General features: G+C 50.7%; 1 protein-coding gene across 1 annotated transcript in view; it reads right to left on the bottom strand.

Moving 5' to 3' along the window:
- Nucleotides 1-9,913: 9,913 nt before the first annotated feature.
- The window catches only part of KY (kyphoscoliosis peptidase), a 57,702-nt gene continuing 48,052 nt past the window's right edge, over nucleotides 9,914-19,563 (bottom strand). The window contains exons 9-11 of the mRNA XM_006883370.1: nucleotides 18,068-18,256; nucleotides 16,725-16,915; nucleotides 9,914-10,809 (exon numbers count right to left, since the gene is read on the bottom strand). Coding sequence (XP_006883432.1) covers nucleotides 9,914-10,809; nucleotides 16,725-16,915; nucleotides 18,068-18,256 — 1,276 coding nt within the window. The remainder of the gene's footprint in view (nucleotides 10,810-16,724; nucleotides 16,916-18,067; nucleotides 18,257-19,563) is intronic.

Below are 19,563 nucleotides of genomic sequence, written 5' to 3'. Positions count from 1 at the left end.
CTCCTCCTCTTCTGCCAAGGCAGAGCTGACTCATAGCTGACCCTCTGGCATATTTTCAGGGACAGTAATTGCACGGGAGGAGCTTGCCCGTCTTTGGAGATGGAAGATTGGCATCGTCCGTGGAGCAGCTGGTGGATTCGAACTGCCTGCCTTTGAGTTGGCAGTGACATTTCTAAATAGATCATTCAGGAGGCTGGGCTTCATGAGAGGAGTGTGACATTGGGATTGGAGGAGGACTCATCAATAATCTACATTATGCAGATGACACAACTCTACTTGCTGAAACTGAGGTGGACCTGAGGCGCTTGCTGCAGAAGGTCAAGGACTGCAGCCTTCAATATGGATTGAAGCTCAACATCAAGAAGGCAAAGATTCTCACCACTGGGCTGATTGGCAGCATCATGTTGGATGGTGAAGAGATTGAGATTGTTAACAGTTACAGTTTGCTCAGCTCCACAGTCAGCACTCTTGGCACCAGCAGTCAGGAAATCAAAAGATGAATTGCATTAGGTAAATCTCCTGTCAGGGACCTCTCCAGAGTACTAAGAAGAAGCGATTTTGTTAGTATAGAGATTAAGATGCACCTGATCCGGTTTATAGTCTTCGCAATTACTTGCTATGCGTCAGAGAGCTGGACAATGACTAAGGATGACAGAAGAAGAATCAATGCCTTCGAGTTGTGGTGCTTGGAGAAGAGTCTTCAACATACCATGGACCACAAAGAAAACAAATAATTCTGTCTTGGAGAGTGTGAAACCAAGTTTCTCCTTGGAGACTAGGCTTTTGAAGCTACATCATACATAATTTGGGCACGTGGCTAGGAGAGGGCAATCTTTGGAGAAGGACATCATGCTCAGAAGGGTGGAGGGACAGCACGGGAGAGGAAGACCCCAGATGAGACGGATTGATACAGTGACTAAGGCAATGGGGGTTGGTGTGTCAGAGTCAGTGAGATTGGCTCCGGATAGGGCAGGCTTCAGAGCTATTGTACGGAGGGTCACTATGAGTTGCGGGTGACTCAATGGCAAATAACAGCAACAGACAACAACAACAACAGGCCATCAGAGCTCTCTCCCCACTACTGAGTGTGTTTGAATTGCCAGCCCCTTGGTTAATAGCCTCCTGCTCCACCATTGAGCCACCAAGGATCAAGTACATACAAGCACACACACACACACACACACACACACACCAGCACGGCATTCTATTTCACTGAGGCGCCAGTCGGCAATCCCTCTTCATTTTAAGGAATTGTGTCCTCATTTGCCCTTAACGTTTTACCCACATGGTGGAAGATACTGCTCCATCTTTTCCAACGCCTGCACTCTGCTAGTCACGAAGCCCAATTGTCTGTGCCCTTTCAAGGCTGTGACCACCCCTCTGTTCACCCTCTCCACCAGCCTCTCCACCACTGTTCTCCCTGCCAATCTGGAGGGGGCTTCCCGACCTGGGTCCCCGAGCAGCCCAGGTGGAATGACGCTGATTCCTTGTGTCACGGAGGCAGTCAGCCGTGCCACTTGATGGAAACAAAGCACTCTGGGGCTGTGTTAGGGCTTCAGAGATCGATGAGCCAGTGACACCCCCCCCCCCGATTCCTCTAGGCAAACACCCCCAACGCTTTCCACCAGGTGGCAATTTTTGCTTTCTGTAAACAGACATTCCCCCCTGGGGCAAAAGAGCTCACTGCTGTGCATGGACTTTCTAGTTAGTTGAAACAAGGCGGTTTCACATTTTTCTGCAGAGTTGCTATGTTGTTTTGTTATGCGTTTTTGAGTTGGAACTGACTTACAGTGGACCCTCCAGCCGGAAATTCGTCTTCTTCCTTCCTCAGAGCAGTGGGTGGGTCTGAATTGCATGCCTTTGGGGTAACTGTACACCTCCTTACCAGAGCTCCCTCCAGGGGGGGCTGTGAGTAGAAATCACCTCGATGGCACTGATTTTGACCTGAATTTGGAATGATTATTTTGACCAACAGACAAGTAACTGATCTAAGGAACTATTATTTTGCTTTTGAAAATGAACAATCAATGTGCACTGATCACTAAATCGAAATGTAAGGCACTTTCTTGCATGATGGAGAGGTGCCAGTGGACAAGACGGGCTTGGACTCTGATGAAAGTAGAACAACCTTGTTGTTGTTGTTGTTATGTGCCATCGAGTCACCTGTGACTCATAGCGACCCCATGTACAATAGCCCTAAACCCTGCTCTGTCCTGTGCCAATTTAACTGTCTCCAACACACCCACTCTGATTATCCCAGTCACTGAATCAATCCACCTCATAGAGGATCTTCCGCTCCTGTGCTATCCCTCCACCATCCAAGCATGATATCTCTCTCCAAGGACTGGTCCCTCCTTGCAACATGTCCAAAGTATGTCAGATGAAGCTTCAGAATCCTTGCCTCCAAGGAGCAGCCTGGTTTAAACCTCTCCGGGATGAACTTGTTCAGGTTTTTTTAGCAGTCCATGGTATATTCAATACTCCTCTCTATAGCTCAAAGGCATCAATTCTCCTTCTATCTTCCCTAGTCATTGTCCAACTCTCTGACGTATAGTAAGTGATTGCAAAGACCATGGCCTATATCAGGCACACCTTGGTCTCCACAGTGACACTCTTCAGTACTTTGTAGAGGTCCCTAACAGCAGACTTTCCCATCGCAATACGTCTTTTAATTTCCTGGCTGTTGGTGCCGAGAGCATTGACTGTGGAGCCAAGCAAACCAAAGCTGTGAACAATCTCAATCTCTTCACCATCCATCCTGTTGCTGCCAATTGGCCCAGTGGTGAGAATCTTTGTCTTCTTGACATTGAGCCTCAATCCATATTGAAGGCTGCAGTTCTAGGAGACATTAAAGTGAAATTGAGCTTCCATTGAGAAGGGCTTAATCAGACTGAGAGGCCCCAGGTTCCCGACTTCTCCGTGATCACCTGAGACTAAGGAAAGTGTGCGTGGGGGCAGGAAGGTGTGAGTGGGGGCAAGAAAGGAAATGGGGTGATTCCATAGGAGAGAACTTTTGGCAACAAAACTCACAGCTTGCTTGTCAACATTAACCAAAATACCAGCCCTTTCCAGAGGTCTTTGAAAGGCTAAAAAATTGTTTGGAAGGTGGGCAAGAGATGGCTAACAATTACTTTTCTTTCACACATAAAAGAAGAGTTCTGTCTTCACCATTTGACCAGTAAGCAGTCATTTCTAATCTAAAGGTCCAAGTGGAAGGTCAGAGAAGAAAATAAAGTCCTCAACATGATGGATTGATACAGTGACTGTAACAATGGGCTCGAGCATGTCTCGGATTGTGGGGATGGCGTAGGATTAGATCAGTTGTTCATAGAATTGCTGTGAGTAAGAGAGCGCTTTGTTGGCCTAGTGGATAGAAAGTTATACTACCAAGCCAAAGGTGGGTGATTCTAATCTATGGCCCTCAGGCCTGGTTTTAATTGTTTTAGGTCGAACATTCTAAGTGGTCTAGCACTGGTCTGTCCATTTGCTTCACAGAGGTAACTCGTGGTTGCTGAACACTGTGACACTGATGTGTCAAATGCGAGAATGGTCACCCATGGTGGATGGTGTTTGGTGGAGCTCCCCGATTAAATCAAACTTGGAAGCAGGAGTGGCATCCACTTCTGAAATAGCTTGCCTCCGGAAACTCTATGAACTTGGAGAAACGATGAAAGTTATACAAGTGTTCAGGTCTTTTGTTTAAAGGGTCGCTGTGAGTTGTCTACACTTAACAACAACAACAACAATCTGGTGACTTAGTGGTAAGGAGTTGTGTTGCCAGTCCAAAGGCATACAGTTCAAATCCATCAAGTGCTCCATGGGAAAAAGATGGGCAAGCTCCTCCCATGTGATTTACCACCTCTGAAAACCCGCTTGGGGATCAGTGATGGGTCTGTTCTGACTCAATGGTACATAACACAAGAGGCTTGAATTCGGGCATGTTTCCAGGAGGGACCAGTCCTTGGAGGTATTCATGCTTGGAAGAGTTGAGGGACAGCACAAGGAAGAAGACGCGAATGAGATGGATTGACACAGTAACTGGGGTCATAGGGGTAGGTGTGTTGGAGTCAGTGAGACAGGATCCCGATAGGGCAGGGTTCAGAGCTGCGGTACGAGGGTCACTATGAGGTCACAGGTAACTTGATAGCTTATAACAACTTGTAGTCACTGCATCAATCCACCTCACTGAAGGTCTTCTTTTTCTCTGCCCCTATTCTCCAGTACCTTCTTTTAAGTCTTCCAAGAAATGGTTGGCATTTCTAATTTAGTCTCAGCATCTGCTTTCCAGAAGATCCCAACAGACACACCTGAACATATGATCAATGTGATTGACCAGATGACAATGAAGAATAAGCTTGAGCAATGGTGTCACTCTGGAGACTAAGGTGTGCCTGATACAGGCCATGCTCTTTGCAAATCACTTGCTATGCATCAGAGAGCTGGACTATGACTAGGGATGATAGAAGGAGAATTGATGCCTTTGAGTTGTGGTGCTGGAGAAGAGTATTGAATGTACCATGGACTGCCAAGAAAACAAACAGATTCATCCTAGAGAGGGTTAAACCAGGCTACTCCTTGGAGGCAAGGATTCTGGGGCTTTGTCTGACATACTTTGGACATGTTGTAAGGAGAGACAGGTCCTTGGAGAGGGACAACACGCGTGGTAGAGTAGAGGGACAACGCAGGAGGGGAAGACCCTTGATGAGATGGATTGATTCAGTGACTGGGGTAATGGGGGTAGGTGTGCTGGAGACAGTGAGATTGGCACAGGATAGAGCGGGGTTTAGGGCTGTTGTACATAGGGTCGCTATGAGTTGCAGGTGACTCGATGGCACACAACAACAACATCATGCATATATAGGTAACCTGGCTTGGCTTGTGTTTCTTCTTGCCTTCCTATTAAGCCCAGTTTTGGTTTGAAGATCTGCCTTTTCCACCACTTCCTGGAGGAAATCATGTCACCACCAAAAATGGTGAGCTCTAGAAGGCTTTCCTGGACAGCCTCATCTTAACACAGTGTTCACAGGTCAGACTCATATACACACACAGTGGTGAGGTTGGCAAGGGTTTACCGCCAAACAGCTATCAATATCTCAGTCACAGCGGTCAGGCTGAGAGATGATGAGGCCTGAATGAGAGTGTCGGCTGTGAAACAGAGTGGAAGCCGAGGTTGGGGAGAGGCCAGGCGTGAGAATTGTGGGAATGGACCAGAGTTCATCACAGCGGGTGTGGGGAGAGGAGAGAGGAAGAAGGAGGCCTTACCCGTGACCACTGGGAGTGTGAGTGTGGTCTAACTCAGGCACCTGGGTAGATGGGATGCATTTATCAAGCTGGGAGTGCAGCAGGAGTTGGAGGCAATTCTGGGGAGAAGAATGACTTCAGTTCAGCATCTATGGACTCAGAAATGCCTTTGGGGCCTCCAAGTGAGAACGTCTTGATGGCTACTTGAGTTTTCTGTCATTCTTCTCACCAAAAAAAATCACAGAGACTTAACATGCTGTCAGGGCCTTGGCTTCCCACCCCCGGCCCCCGGCCCCTCTGCTGGACTTTCCCAAGCCCCCTGTGCTCAGCCAAGAGTGGGCTAGCAAAGTGAACCGTGGGGAAGCTCCGGGCCTGGCTCTTAACACAGCAGGGCCCTTCGTGCGATCCATGACTGGCAGACCTCGGCCCACCAACTGCCAGCGCCTGGTCACAGAGACACAGCATCACAAACTCTCCAGACCGGAAGGGATGTTCAAGGTCATCCATTCCAACCTTGGGGTGGCCGTTTCCAGACTCTTCTTATCCTTGAAGTGTTTCTCCTACTGTGCTTTGTCTTCTGACTTTCTCTTTATATGTTGTTAAAAACACAATCCACTTGCCCGTACAGCAGCAAGCCAGGCTCTCTTTTTTGTGGCTTTTGCAACGAAGGGCCCAGCGAGGCCAGATTTGGGAACATAAGTTTGGTTTCTTGGGGTTTTTTTTTTTTTTGCCTTCACACCACAGCTCCGAGAATGGTCTCCATGGTGACAGCAGCTTCTTAGAGGTGCCTGGAGTTTCATTTTTCTGTGTTTCCCTAACTGTCTAAATTATGAATAATGTGTTTAGGTAACCTGTTGAAAAGTTTCTATATGCATATGAATGTCATGGAAATATACACTCATATATACATATATTGAAAAATAACGCTGACGGGCAATTTGGGTTTTGGTATGTATTTTTTTTTCCCCTAACACCCCCGAAAAAGGAGAGTGGGGATAAAAAAGAAAAAAAAGAAAAAGGAATTAGGATTGATTGAAAATTTTTCAAGTTAAACAAGACTCAATGAGAGAAACATTATAGTCACATTCTTCAAAGGCGCGTGAGCCGTGGAGGGGACGGAGCTAACCTAATTATGTTTTCTTTAATGTGAAATAGCTATTTGCCTGACATTCTATTTGCATCTCACCATCACATTCAAATGGCTGAGATATTGATTCCTTCCCCCCCTTCACTCCCTAGGGCTTCCTTTGAACATGAAAGTCTTTTTTCACTTTCCCTGCCTGTGCCCCCCCCACCCTGCCTCGCCAAAGCAGTGATAAGAAGGAATCGATAATTACATTGTTGGATAAAAATGAATATAAATTTTATTGAAAAACACCACCAGCAACGATGTGGAGGAAAGCGGGCCACAGCCACCGACCTTCCAGCTCGAGGCACACACACTGTGAAGGATGAATCATGTCCTTTGATTCCAGCGATGATTCCAAATGAGAGGAAATCCGAGACCGTGGAGACACTGACACGTGGGCACAAACGCAGACCCCTGGCCACTCTGCCAACAGCAAGCCACGTGGCAGGACCACGAACCCTGTTTGCTGCGGGTCAACCTCGTTCCCTGGAGGCTAGTTCGCTTGGGGAGGGCCCTGTCCTCGTGGTGAGCATGGCATCTCTAACCTACTCCGGTGGAAGACTTTCCTGCTCCTCCAGGCCTCTGGGAAGAAGGGTGCCCAAACTCTCCTTGGCAGCTTCGTCCTGCTTACAGCAGGGAAGAGCTCTTTGTGTCTGGCCTCAAACCTTCAGCTTATCTATGGCCTTCCTTGTCATCCCTGCGGGCTGTACAACGGTGGACTCATGACGGTCACATCAGATTGGAAACAGACTCTGGCTGTGCTGGTGGTGGAAGCCAGGTCTTCAGAAGTGCATTGTTGCTATGGGACCTCTCTGTGTCCCTCCCCCCCCTCCACACCCCATGCTCTCACTTTCCTGCCCTCTGCACCCTCTGCCTGTGGGGGGAGGCTGCGTGCCAGGATTTGCCAGTCTTGGGTGGGGGCAAACCGTGCCAGAGTTTGAGCAGTTCCAATCCTTCTTTGGCATAGTAATCAATATGGTCCAAGCTGTCCCACCGGGACCTCTCACGTTCCACGTCTTCTCTCGTTGGCAAAGAGTCCCCAGGGCTCCCTTCACAGTTCAAATGCTCCATGAACACACAAGGAGGCGCGCGGCCAGGTGACCACGAGACAGCACCCAGTGAAGTGAATGGGGACAGCTCAGCAATGGCTTCCCCGCCCCCCAAGTTCAGGGTCAAATCCGGGCAGGCTCGAGGAGACCCGCAGCTCCTCCACGCGACCACCAGGGGGCGCCCGCGCCACGCCGCCGGCGCCAGGGAAACAAAGCTGGAATTTCAAGGAAAGCTTGCAAAAAAAACGCAGCCCCTGATTTCCAATGCAACCCCTGATTTTCACCCTGAGCAGCATGCGTGTAAAAATTCATGAGGATGGTATCTCATTGCATGTATTTTGACTGCAGTGGCGAGCAGGGCAGGGGATTTTTCTGACTGTGTCTATGAGCTGTCTTGCAAAAAAGTGTGGCTGGTGACACCGCCCAGGAACTTGTGTGGGGACTCAGGGAAGACATTGTCGCTGGCTGCTGGGACAGCTCCTTTGGTGGCTGGTGGCATCCTCTGCATGTCACAGAACACAATGATGACAGGGGCTGATCTTGGCATGAGTAGCTGGGCCATGGGCTGAGACAGCCAGCTTGGGCCTGGTGAGAGACATACGTCCTTGGAAGCACTTATTGTCTTGATGATGCACCAGATATTTCTTGCAGTTCATAAAAACTGATGGCAGGAGAGGAGGCTGCTGAGAAGGTGTGAAAAGCCCCCTTGTTTCCCCATGGTGCCGTGCACGGTTACCGCTTCCAGCCTTTGCGGATTTTCAGGTCTAAGTGACATGTGCAGGGCAGCCTGCTGGCAGCGTCCTCAGAAGGCAGTAGACACAGGCCAGTGCTGCCCAGCTTACCAGCGGGACACTCGTTTGGGTTCGCTGCCTCCCACTGGACGGAGGACACTTGGTTCTGGGCTGGGTCCGTGGTGGTGGTAACCTTTGAAGAGCGGAGCCCAGGTGGACGGTGGTCTCTGCTGAGCTCCTGACACGTTGGACAGCCCTCGGGCTGGGAATGGCTGTGGCGTGTCTGGCCGCCCACCTCTCCCAGCTCTTTGATGCCTCGGTGCCAGGGCCAGGCTCACTCGCTTCACGGCTGGAGCCCCAGCACCTGCCGTGGTGGCTGGTGTGTATGAAACACTCTTGGATCATTTCTTGAATATGTCCTGTGAGGAGGGCACAGTGGAGGTGGCCAGGGGGATCCCTGGGAAGCCTGGTGATTGTCAGGACCCACTTTGAGGTGTCTCTACGGTCAGGGATGGTGGTGCAGCGGCCTGCAGGCCTGTCTCCATCCTTTACCTACTGTCCTTGCTGAAGCCAGCCCTTTTGCTGTTTCCATGGCAACGCTGGCCCCAGGCTCCATGGTGGGTGAGCAGTGGGTCTTCTCAGACCTGAGCAAGCTAAGGGCTCTGAACTATGCCCACAGGAGGGTGGGGTGCTGGAGGTCTGTCTTCTTGGAGGAAAGGAGAAAAGAGAGGGCTTTTCCTCAGGGACAAGTACAATACTGCCCCCCCGCCCCAGGAAGGCTACCATGGTTGCCCTCAGTAGCTTAGCTAGGGAGGACTTTTTTGGGGCAGGCAGAGAGAGCTTCACTAACACAGGAGCCTCCTCCCCGCATTACACAGAGACCCTGCTCTTGCCTGGCCTCCCTCCACTGCTCTCTGTGAAGGACACTGGCTGGGACATAGGCAGCTCTGAAGAATACAGGATCTGATGTCTTAGTCCTTAAGACTGCAGGGCTGCTGAGGAAGGCCCAGCCCCACCAAGGACCCAGGGCTCCCACGAGAGCACGGCCTGCACTTTGGTTTGGAACCACCCTACAACCTTCTGGAACCTTCCTACGCCCTTCTGGAACCTCCCTGCACCTGTCCCATGCCACTTTACCAGCTCCAAGCAGGGACTGTAGGAGGTGAGCACCCTCCAGCCAGTGATGGGGACGCCCTGTCCACACCTTCTTCTTCTCAGGGTTTTTGAAGGTCAAGGGCAGGCAATGCCAAGACAGTAGGATTGGGGAGGATGGGCAAATCTGGGGGAAAATATGACAGTCCAGTATTCTCAGGGGTCCAAGGGTTGTCCAGAGACATTGTGCTGTGGCTTCAAAGGGGTTTTGGGACTCAAGTACAACTCAGTTTGGCAATCTTGTCCCTCACAGGCGAAGGCTCATGCTATCTTGTGACAAGTTTTCAGACGGATGTCCCATCTCTGCGCTCCCACATCAACAAAACAACAACAGCACCTATACTGGAAGGGGCGTCTGGCAGCGGCATACGGCTTACAAGACCTGGGATTTACAAATAGCACCTTTGTCTCCTACAGGGCCTCTGCCCCCTCAGTCATGACGGAGCAGGGAGACTGAGGCAGAGGCGGAGACGTGAGTCAGATGCAGAGGTGGCCCGGCCTCTGGGCACCCCTCCCCTGGGGTCCGTCCTGGACAGGCCCGGCCTGAGCTCTCTCTGGGAGTTGGGGGGGGGTGTTTGTGCCAAGGGGCTAGGGGTGCCGAGCACAGCCCTTCACTGCGCATTGACCTTGTACTTGAGGATGTAGGAGTAGAAGTTGTGGTTGGCGTTCTCCAGCACCATGACGTACACTTCCTGGCAGCCAGCCGTGCTGCAGCTGCCCTCCCAGTATCCCTCGCGGTTCAGGGTCAGTGGCCAGGTGTCCTGGCCCTTCACCAGGGCCTTGGCGACACCGTGTAGCTTCAGTTTGAAGGGGACATTCCGGTTGGCGGGGAGCACCCCGGACAGGGGCTCCAGGAGCTCATTGTCCTGCCCCCAGTTGCCAAAGCTCTCGGGGAACACGGGCCAGTTCACCTTGGTGTTGGTGCAGCTCAGGAGGTAATTGAACACGAACACGTAGTTGCCCGCTTCTTGCCTCTTCTTGACGAAGATCTTGAGGGCAAACTTGCCGGCTTGGGGCAGCTGGACTTTGAGCTCCGTGCGCTTCTCCCGGTGCAACTGGAAGATATAGCGTCGCTGCGTCTCCTCGGTGACAGGGCCACTGTCCCCGTGCAGGGAGGCCAGGACGCTGATGCCCTCGTCCACGCCGAAGCTGACGGAGCAGCGGCCGTCACTGGTGTGGATGATGGGGTCTGGGTGCGAGGGCTTCCGGATGCCCATCTGCTCGGAGAACCAGCTGGGCCCCACGGGCTGGTGCAGCTCGGCGGGCAGCTGGGCCCCGAAGTCCACGTAGTTGCACTTGAGGGTGTATTCCAGCACGGAGCTGTAGATCTCGGAGTTGCCCTTGGCGAAGATCTGCAGCTTGTGGGTGCCCATGGTTGGGGGGTACACCTCCAGCTTCATCCCGTTTTTCCTGAGGCTCAGCAGCCCGTGCTCCTGTTTGCCATTGAGCATGAACATGAAGAGGGTGGGGGCGCAGCTCTCGATGGTCACCGTGGCCTTCCCGTTCACTGTGGGGAGAAGGCCAGGCCTACGGTGAGAAGGGCCTCAGAGCGCAGTTTTCCTGTCTCTGAATCCCAGATTCCACCGTGAAAACACTCCCCCCAGGTCGTATGTTACTCAGCTCCCCGACATCTCCCACCAGTAGGGGATCTCCACTCCCTTTAAGTGTCTTTCCAGAGAGATGGGACTCAGGAAACATCGCCTCAACTCCGTGGACCCTCCCTGCTCTAACCGTTCACACTGGGTTAAAGCTGCCTGCATGAAAGCTGGCTTGGTCCCAGAGCCCCAGAGGGGAAAAAGGGTCAAGGGCTTGATTATCTGGGCTCCTCAGATGGCTTCCCCCAGCCCCCCGCCCACCGCTTCTTCCACTCCCTGTTCATTATGGTGTTGACAGCCGCCGTGTCAACACCTTACCTTAAAAACTGGTTGGAGTGACTTCACTCCAGAAGGTGGGGAATGGGGGGGTGGGAGGAAAGGGGGGTGTCACACTTTCCAGCTCTCTGCCCCCCCCCAGCTCCCTAATTCTCACGCAGGCAAGTCTCAGTCATGCCGCTGGAAGGGGACCAGGAAAGGGCTGTGCTAAGTTTTTTTAGACGCTTCTCTCTCAGTTCTCAGCCCTCCTTCTGCAGGGAAGACTAATTACTGTATGATTGGTTAATTATGTGAACTTCTCTGGGTAAAGTCTGCACTGTAAGACTTGTTCAGCATCCTTACTGTTAAAAAGGCTTTCAAGCCCTCTGCTTTCAGGTGGAAAACTTACCAAAAACATGACAGATTCTCACAAGACACCCTGCTCCAGAGGAAGCAAGAATGCAAGATTCTGAGAAGTGACCCCTCCACCTTGGGCCTCCTGACGCTAAGCCACTTCAGGGTCCACTAACCTGGACGCTTTCCCAAACTGGCCCTAATGTTTCCAACCATCATGCACCTGCCTGCGTTTCTCCAGTCCTGATGTTTACCATAAAACCCTTACCACATCCCACCTCCAGTGTTGGCGTCCCCTCTTGATACGGCTGCTCTCCTCACTTCGAGAGTGAAAATACCCCTTCGCTCTGGAGAATTCTTTCTCACTCTGAAACACTGGCCCATCAAACATTTTGGTGACCTAACATCCTATCTGTTCTGCTGAGCTCCGTGGGGCTGGGCCAGGCTTGCCTCATTTCTCACCACATCTGGCCATGGTGCCTGCCTCAGAAAGTCCCTGGCAGCATGGGCTGAAGGTCCAGAAAGACGTCATGTGGAGGACTGGAACCCATGCCCTCTGCCCCCACTTCGAGGACCCCTGGTTACCCTGCGCTTAGTGGCTTTATCCCCTCCCCTCCCGGACTTCTTTCTTCCCTTCCCTTCCACTCATTCCAGTTTCCCTCTTTTGCTTTCTCCCCAGCCCCATTATTAACCTAATTATCTACAAAAAAGATCTTGAAGCAGAGGGGATTAACCATGGGGTTGTATAATTTGTTGGGTGGGGGAGTGAGGGAAATTGGAAAAATCTGGTCTGAAAAACAATGTAGTCCAATTTTGTAAATAAACTAGTATAGTGGATAGAGAGTGATGCCACCAAGCCAAAGGTGGGTGATTTTAATCTGCAGGCTTCTAATCAAACATTCTTGTAGGTGGTATAGCCCTGGTCTGTGCATTGCTGTACGGAGGTAACTCGTGTTTGCTGTGAAGCTGAACACTGTGACACTGATGTGTCAGATGCGATATTGGTCACCCATGGTGGACACTGTTTGGTGGAGCTTCCCGATTAAAATAAGCTTGGAAGCAGAAGTGGCATCTACTTCCGAAACAGCTTGCCTCCAGAAACTCTGTGAACTTGGAGAAATGATGAAAATTATACAAGTGTTCAGGTCTTTCGTTCATAGGGTTGGTATGAGTCGTCTACGACTAGATGGCACTTAACAACAACAACAATAACAATAATAATAATAAAAAAATCTAAGCAGGGTGTAAAAAGTTAAGCAAAATAATAATAAAAAAGATCTATCTATGTGGGATCAACTTGACAACAGAACTGGAAAGATTAGGTGGGAGCCTGAGCGGGACACTGAGATTATGTTCACAGGGAGGAACTCAGGAAAGGAGAGAGAAAAGTTGTCGCACGACTCACAGGATGAACGCAATGTCACTAAATTGTGCGTGTAAACACTGTGGAATTGATCTATGTTTTGTTGTGCATATTCATAGCAACAACAAAAGAAATGTAATTTTAAAAAATGAAATAAAAAAGAAAGATTTTTAAAATATCGATTATCTAGGGGAGCTCTGGTGGCTTAGTGGCAAGAAGCTGCAACTACAATCCCAGAGGTGCATGGTTCAAATCCACCAGATGCTCTGCCGGGGAAGAAGGGGCAATCTCCTCCTGTACCAGTCAGATCTGATTTGACGGTACACACACACACACAAATAATAAAATAAAATAAAAAATATTAAAAAAAATATCGATTATCTATTGTTGTGTACCATCCAGTCCAAACCAGCTCTCAGCTGACCATCTAGTGGGTTTTCAGAGGCAGCTAATCACCTGGGAGGAGACTGTCCACCCTTGTCCCACGGAGCAGCTGGTGGATTTGAACCGGGTACTTTGGGTTGGCAGCACAATTCCTTATCATTAAGCAACCAGAGCTCTCTATTATCAATATGTAGGAAATGGCTGTTCGACTCTGTCCTCTACGGCCACTGTGCGTCGAATGGGCTCTGTAAACCCTGTGTTTATAGATTTATCTCTTATCCCGACTCAGTGGCACTGGCTTTATGCCGATGTGGCTGCGTGCCTCTTTCCTGTGGTTTCATGACCCGTGACAGACAGGGCAGGCTCTCCATCTGCTGCCGCAGGGAACGGATTCTCGGAGAAGTGAGCCATCCAGGCTGTTATTTGAACAGCAGGAGCTGCCAGGTATTTGTGGTTTTCGAAAGTACTGGAGAGCTTAGCAACTTGGTTAAGGAAACCGCTGTGAGGGGATGGGCCAAGCCAGGTGGAAGTAAAGAGGGGCCACCTGTGTGCCCCAGGGACCCCACTTCAAGGCCTAGGCTGGGGCTTCCACTGGCCCCCTGTCCTAACAGCTGACATGAACGGGACTCTGTCAATCGACAGTCCTTTGCTGGGGTGCGGGGTGACTCTGCAGCAGGTCAGGTCTTGTACATACAACTTCCAGGTCTCTGGAGATGCATACGACAAGCCCCCACTGGAGAAAGCCATGTGCAGCCCAGGACCACAGCTCGGGGTGTCTGGGGCTGCGTCTCAGAGTTAGAAGTCACATCCAGATACCCATCTAGACCCTACAGGGAAGATGGGGCTTGGAGACACATGCCAAGTCAGGCTAACCAAGGGGGGCCTTGAAACTCACTGCTCCAGCCCCAGGGGGGCAGCCTGGAAAAGGCCAGACCCTGCCTTCAAGAGGAAGGGAGTGTGGCGAGCACAGAGTAGGCTGACAGCCAGCCCACACCCACCTTGTCGGGACTGGAAGGGTGCTTATCCAGGGTTGGGAGGGAGGGGTGCCAAGGAGGCCAAGCCATACTCTCTGTAGATCTAGGTCTTGTCTGGGGTGCCAAGCTCAGAGGTTGGGGAGGTTCTGCTGGACCCCTGCCTCTTCTCTGCTCTTTCTGCCAGGAACATGCCCGTCCCATAGACCTGTTGTCTGCTTGTCCCCATTGAGAAGCTCCCCCAACCCTCTGAGGGACAGTTGCCCCCCGCTGTCCCTCAACCAGCTAGTTTGCTCACTAAGGCACAGCTATGGACTCTCCTGGGTCAATGTGTTCCCTCTTGGAGGAGAGCAGTGATTGTTGGACACTTGAATGGGGCAGTATGTAGAGCCTGGGCTGAGTTAGGCTAGGCCTGGTGAGCTGACAGATGCAACATCCAGGCTTGGCCCCATGGCATGCCAGATGTATTGCCTCCCTTCTTGGTTTTGTATGGAAAATCCTAGAAACATCCCAAAATGGTTACACTTACACTAAGCTGGCTGTCTTAATAGATTTGTTTTTCTAATTTCTTCTTAGGATGAGGGTAAACTGGCCATTCCCCCTATTATTTTTAGCCATATTTATAGAACTAGATATACACTGAGCAGGTGATGGTTTTCCTCTTAAACTAAGTTTAAACTTGTTGCTGTTGTTGATTGCCATTGAGTTGAGGTTGACTCATAGTGACTCTGAACAAAACACCTAATGTCTTTCCATAGTTATCATTGTTTCTCCAAGTTCATAGAGTTTCTGAAGGCATGTGGTTCAGGAAGTGAGTGCCACTCCTGCTTCCAAACCTGTTTTACAGCTGGGAGCTCCACCCAACACTGTCCACACCGGGAAACCATTCTGATCTTTGATATCCCCATGGCACAAGGTTCAGCAAACCCGGTTTACCTCATACAGCAAATTGACAAAGAGTGATGTGCAAAGTGGAAGAGTGTTCCTCTAGATATAACAGCACTAGTCTCACTTAGCAGTGGTTAAGTGTTGTCAGGTCAAATATGACTCAGAGTAGGCTTTGCACAAAAGACCTGAACTGTTGTTCACTGTTGGTAGAAGTTTGAAATGGTGCAATCACTGTGGGAGGCGGTATGGCGCTTTCTCAAAAAGTTGCAAATAGAGATACCATTTGTCCCAGCAATTTCACTACTGGGAATATGCCCGAAAAAGACCATAACCACCACCCAAGCAGATATATGTACACCAAAGATTATCGTGACTTTGTTCGCAATAGCAAGGTGTCGGAAACAACCTAAGTGCCCATCAACAAATGAATGGATAGAGAAGCTGTGGTATATTCACACAATGGAATACTATGCTGCATTGAAAAACAAGGAACTCATGCAATAGTATTCAAAATGGTTGACTCTGGAGAACATAATGCTGAGTGAAATATCTCAGTCACAAAAGGACAAATACTGCATGGTGCCACTGTTGTAAAACAGGACTGACATTGGGGTTGGGGGGAGACTGAGAAAGACGGGTTCAATAATGTATACTGCATTGAAACAGATGAGGGAGAAAACTGTCTAAAAGGGATATGTGATTAGGTATTTTTGTCATGACAGGAGTCCAGAGGGCTACATGGTGGAGCAGACCTGGAGGAGGGTTTGTAAAACAATGAAAGAATTTTTCTTTTTCTTTTCCAAGAGGGTAGGGTACTAGGGGGGAGGGTTGGGAGGAGAGAAAGGTGCAACAATGAATGAATGGAAATCCAAAGTCTCTGTAAATGTTCATTAAAATGAATAATAATTTTTAAAAAAGAAAAAAAATAAGACCTGAACTCTGTTCTATAATTAACATCATTTCTGTACATTTAGAAGAGAGTTTGTAGAGTTTCCAGAGGCATCTAGTTTAGGAAGTTTAAACTAGCATTTCCTATTAGTCTAGATGATTCTTAATTTTGCTACATGTTGCAAAAAAGAATTGTTTGAGTTAGGGGTGCAGTTAGCTATCTCCACCTTCAGTGGAAACGCTCCAGCCCGCTGCCACAAGAGCTGTGTTGCGCTGCCTTTTCCCTGGTCAGTAAGTTTTCTATCTCGAGAAACTCTGTCTTTTCATTTGTCTCTAGCTCAGGTTTCAGTCTGTCTTTGAACATGAACGTTCAGGGCCTTTTCCTCAAGGCTCACACACGTGTGTAAACGGATTCCTGCCCTTGCAAACCTAAGTTTTCTATCTCGAGAAACTACTGTCTTTTCATTTGTCTCTAGCTCAGGTTTCAGTCTGTCTTTGAACATGAACGTTCAGGGCCTTTTCCTCAAGGCTCACACACGTGTGTAAACGGACTCCTGCCCTTGCAAACCTGTGCCTGCATCTTGCCCTGGTGGTCAGGTGGTCTGCACATCTCCTCCCTTCCCTGCACACACACGGGCCTTACACTGTGCTCATAGGTCACCTCTGGGACCCTGGCAGGCAGTCCCACGGGGACCAGGCCGGGCAGTCCCCGCTCCGGGGTTACCTGTTCTGATCACGGCGCAGTCCGGATGGGCGCTCAGCATCCCCTTGTTGTAGAATTCACTCTTGTGATACATGCTCTCCTCAAACTGCCTCAGGGACTGCGGGGGCTTCAACAGCTGCCAGTTCTTGTTGTCCGGGAAATGGTCCTCGATGAACAGGGCAGGGTGGGTGAGGAAGTAGAATTCATTGTAGCTGGAGGGGTGGAGACACAGGAGAGCAAGCGGCTGCAGACCTGCTCGGCAGAGGGACTTCCCTGGGGCTAACGCACACAGAGGGAGTCCCACCCTCACCCTCATATCAAGAGCGGCAGCATCATTGTGTGATCTTGGGCAGCTTTTTCTAGTTCTGGGGGCTCATCTCGCTAAGGTGTGTGAGAAGGCCAAAGCCTGCGGCACTGGTCCACTTTGAGCATCCTAGGACATCACGTGGGGGAATGGGCTCGCCCGACTCTCACAGTCAGACACACACGTACAGGCAGCAGAGCCCAGGGCCCAGGCGTCAGGCAGGGGAATTGCGGAGGGCAATGAGGGCCTGAATGAGTCCAGTCCTCCTCCCGACCACAAGCCCCTCAGAATCTCCTCTGTGTCTGCAGCTCGTGTGGGCAGGACTCTGTGGACCCCGAGTTGGGCAAGGAGAGCTTATTCTGAGATGGGGGTGCTGCTTCACCCTGATGAAGGCGTGTGGTGTTCAGAGCTCCCAGATGGGCAGGAGCCACCCATGAGTCCAGTGTGTGAGAACCAGGGGGCCTGTATTTAACATGTGTGTGGGAGCGTTGAGACAGATGCCAAGATTTAAAAATTAAGGGGAACCCTCTGACTTTTTTCTTCGGTAAAAAGGACTCTTAATTGGATAGACAAATGGTGTACAAGGAATGCCATGACCGTGGGTGAAGGGGGCCAGAGCATCAGGAGACAGAAATGTCCCAGCCCAGCTCACAGGGACTCTGTCAACAGCACCCTTCCCACCAAATCATTATCCCTTCCTCAGAGGTGTGATGTGGCCGTGTGCAGCTGGGAGGGCTACTAGAGGGTTCTGGCACCATGCACAGTGACAGATAAGGGCTGGAGACCTGCAGGTATCCTGCAGACAATTAACAAAGCCCTGGTTTCCGTGGCCAGTGGGCAAACGCTGGAGGGGGTGGGCACTCCGGTGGCAGAGCCATTGGGAAGCAGAGAAGTGTTTTAATCAGCAGAGTGAGGTGACAAAAAGCCCTGGGTCCCGCAGCAGCCCATGGGATGGGCTGTGTGTCCAGCCAGCACCCTGGCTCTCTGATTTCCCACCCTCCTTCAGCCTTATGCCTCTTCCACAGACCGAAGGTCTAGCAAGACCAAGACTGGTACTCACAGGAAGGTGAACTTGGAGGTGGTCTTGTCCACCAGGCCGCTGCCCCAGGTGCTGTCCACCAGGTGCCATCTCCCCTCCAGGTACACAGCGTTCCAGGCGTGGTCGAATTCTCCCGTGAAGCTCTGTCCCGTCTGGTAGCCAAAGCCCTTGGAGTAGCCGGGCACCGTCATGCACTGCACTCCAGCCATCCTGCAGACAGACAGGGTCTGAGGGGCGCGCCATGGGGTGGCCTCCCCTGACCGTGTGTAGTCTCAGGCCTCAGACCTGCTGTCTGTCCATCAGCTTCTCAGCATCTCCCCTTCCCACCTCTCCCAGGCTCACAGATACACAGCCTTGAGGTCCTCATCCCCAGGGGCCACAGTGCTGGCTGGTCCTGCCTAACCCACAGAGCGAGCTCCTCCCGACGTTTGGTGCGTTTCTGAAATGCTTCCCCTCAGAGCTTGCTTGCGAGAAGCTCGTCAGGAAGATAGTGCAGATGTAAGAAGAGGCTTGCTTCTACAATAAGGGAACCAGGGAGATAACAGTGTTTAAGGAACACAACGTTCACGTAGGGGCGGAAAGAGCTACTGAGGGGACCAGAGTCACTGCTGTCAATCTATGAGCATGTGAGGGAGGAGCTGGGTCGAGGTGCCACGCACGGAAGTCACTGAGCGACAGAAAATGATGGGCCTCACTTCCTGTGCACTCAAGAGTTGTATGAGGACAGAAAGAGGTGCCGTGTCCGCATGGAGCCCGGGCACAAGAGAGGACCAGGGCAGGTAAGCCAGGGCCTCCCGCTCATGCCAGCACTGCATGGGTGTGACCCTCTTCAAACCTGGTACCGATGCCCACCGTGGCACAAACCCCAGGACATTAAGGCTATCCAATGATGACTCCCTTGATATGATTTTAGAGTCACTTGTAGCTGTCCAGCAGGGAGTAGAGACAATAAGCAATTAACAGACCTAATCTTGAGTATACCATGGACCACCAAGAAAACAAATCAGCCTGTCTTAGAGAGGGTGAAACCAAGTGTCTCCGTGGAGGCTAGGATTTTGAAGTTCCATTTCACACATTTTGGGCATGTGGCCAGGAGGAAACAGTCCGTGGAGAAGGACATCATGTTCTGAAGGGTGGAGTAATAAACAACACAAGAGAGGAAGACCTTGGTTGAAATGGATTGACATGATAACTGGGGCGACGGGACCAGGTGTGTTGGAGTCAGTGAGAGTGGCTCAGGATAGGACGAAGTTCAGAGTTATGAGTCACAGGTGACTTGACTGCACATAACAACAACAATCACCCTCAGAGTTCTTACTCCAAGGTCTTGTTCAGAGCAAGCTGCAGCCTCAGCAAAATCCTCTCTAAAGAGTCAGAGCTTCAGGGAAGCAGGCGGACTTGGCTCGGGATCCTCTACTCTAGATAAAACAGAGCACAAAGATGCTAGATGCTGCCCTGACACATAGTTTGGGGCAGTGAATTACACCAAATTAACAACAGTAACAGTAGCAGCAGCA

The sequence above is a fragment of the Elephantulus edwardii genome, unplaced genomic scaffold, assembly GCF_000299155.1.
Source record: "Elephantulus edwardii isolate Elephantulus edwardi_28Jun2011 unplaced genomic scaffold, EleEdw1.0 scaffold00027, whole genome shotgun sequence".
Classification (NCBI taxonomy): Eukaryota; Metazoa; Chordata; class Mammalia; order Macroscelidea; family Macroscelididae; genus Elephantulus; species Elephantulus edwardii.
Note: the sequence above shows the minus strand (reverse complement) of the source record. Positions and strands in the feature narration are given on the sequence as shown.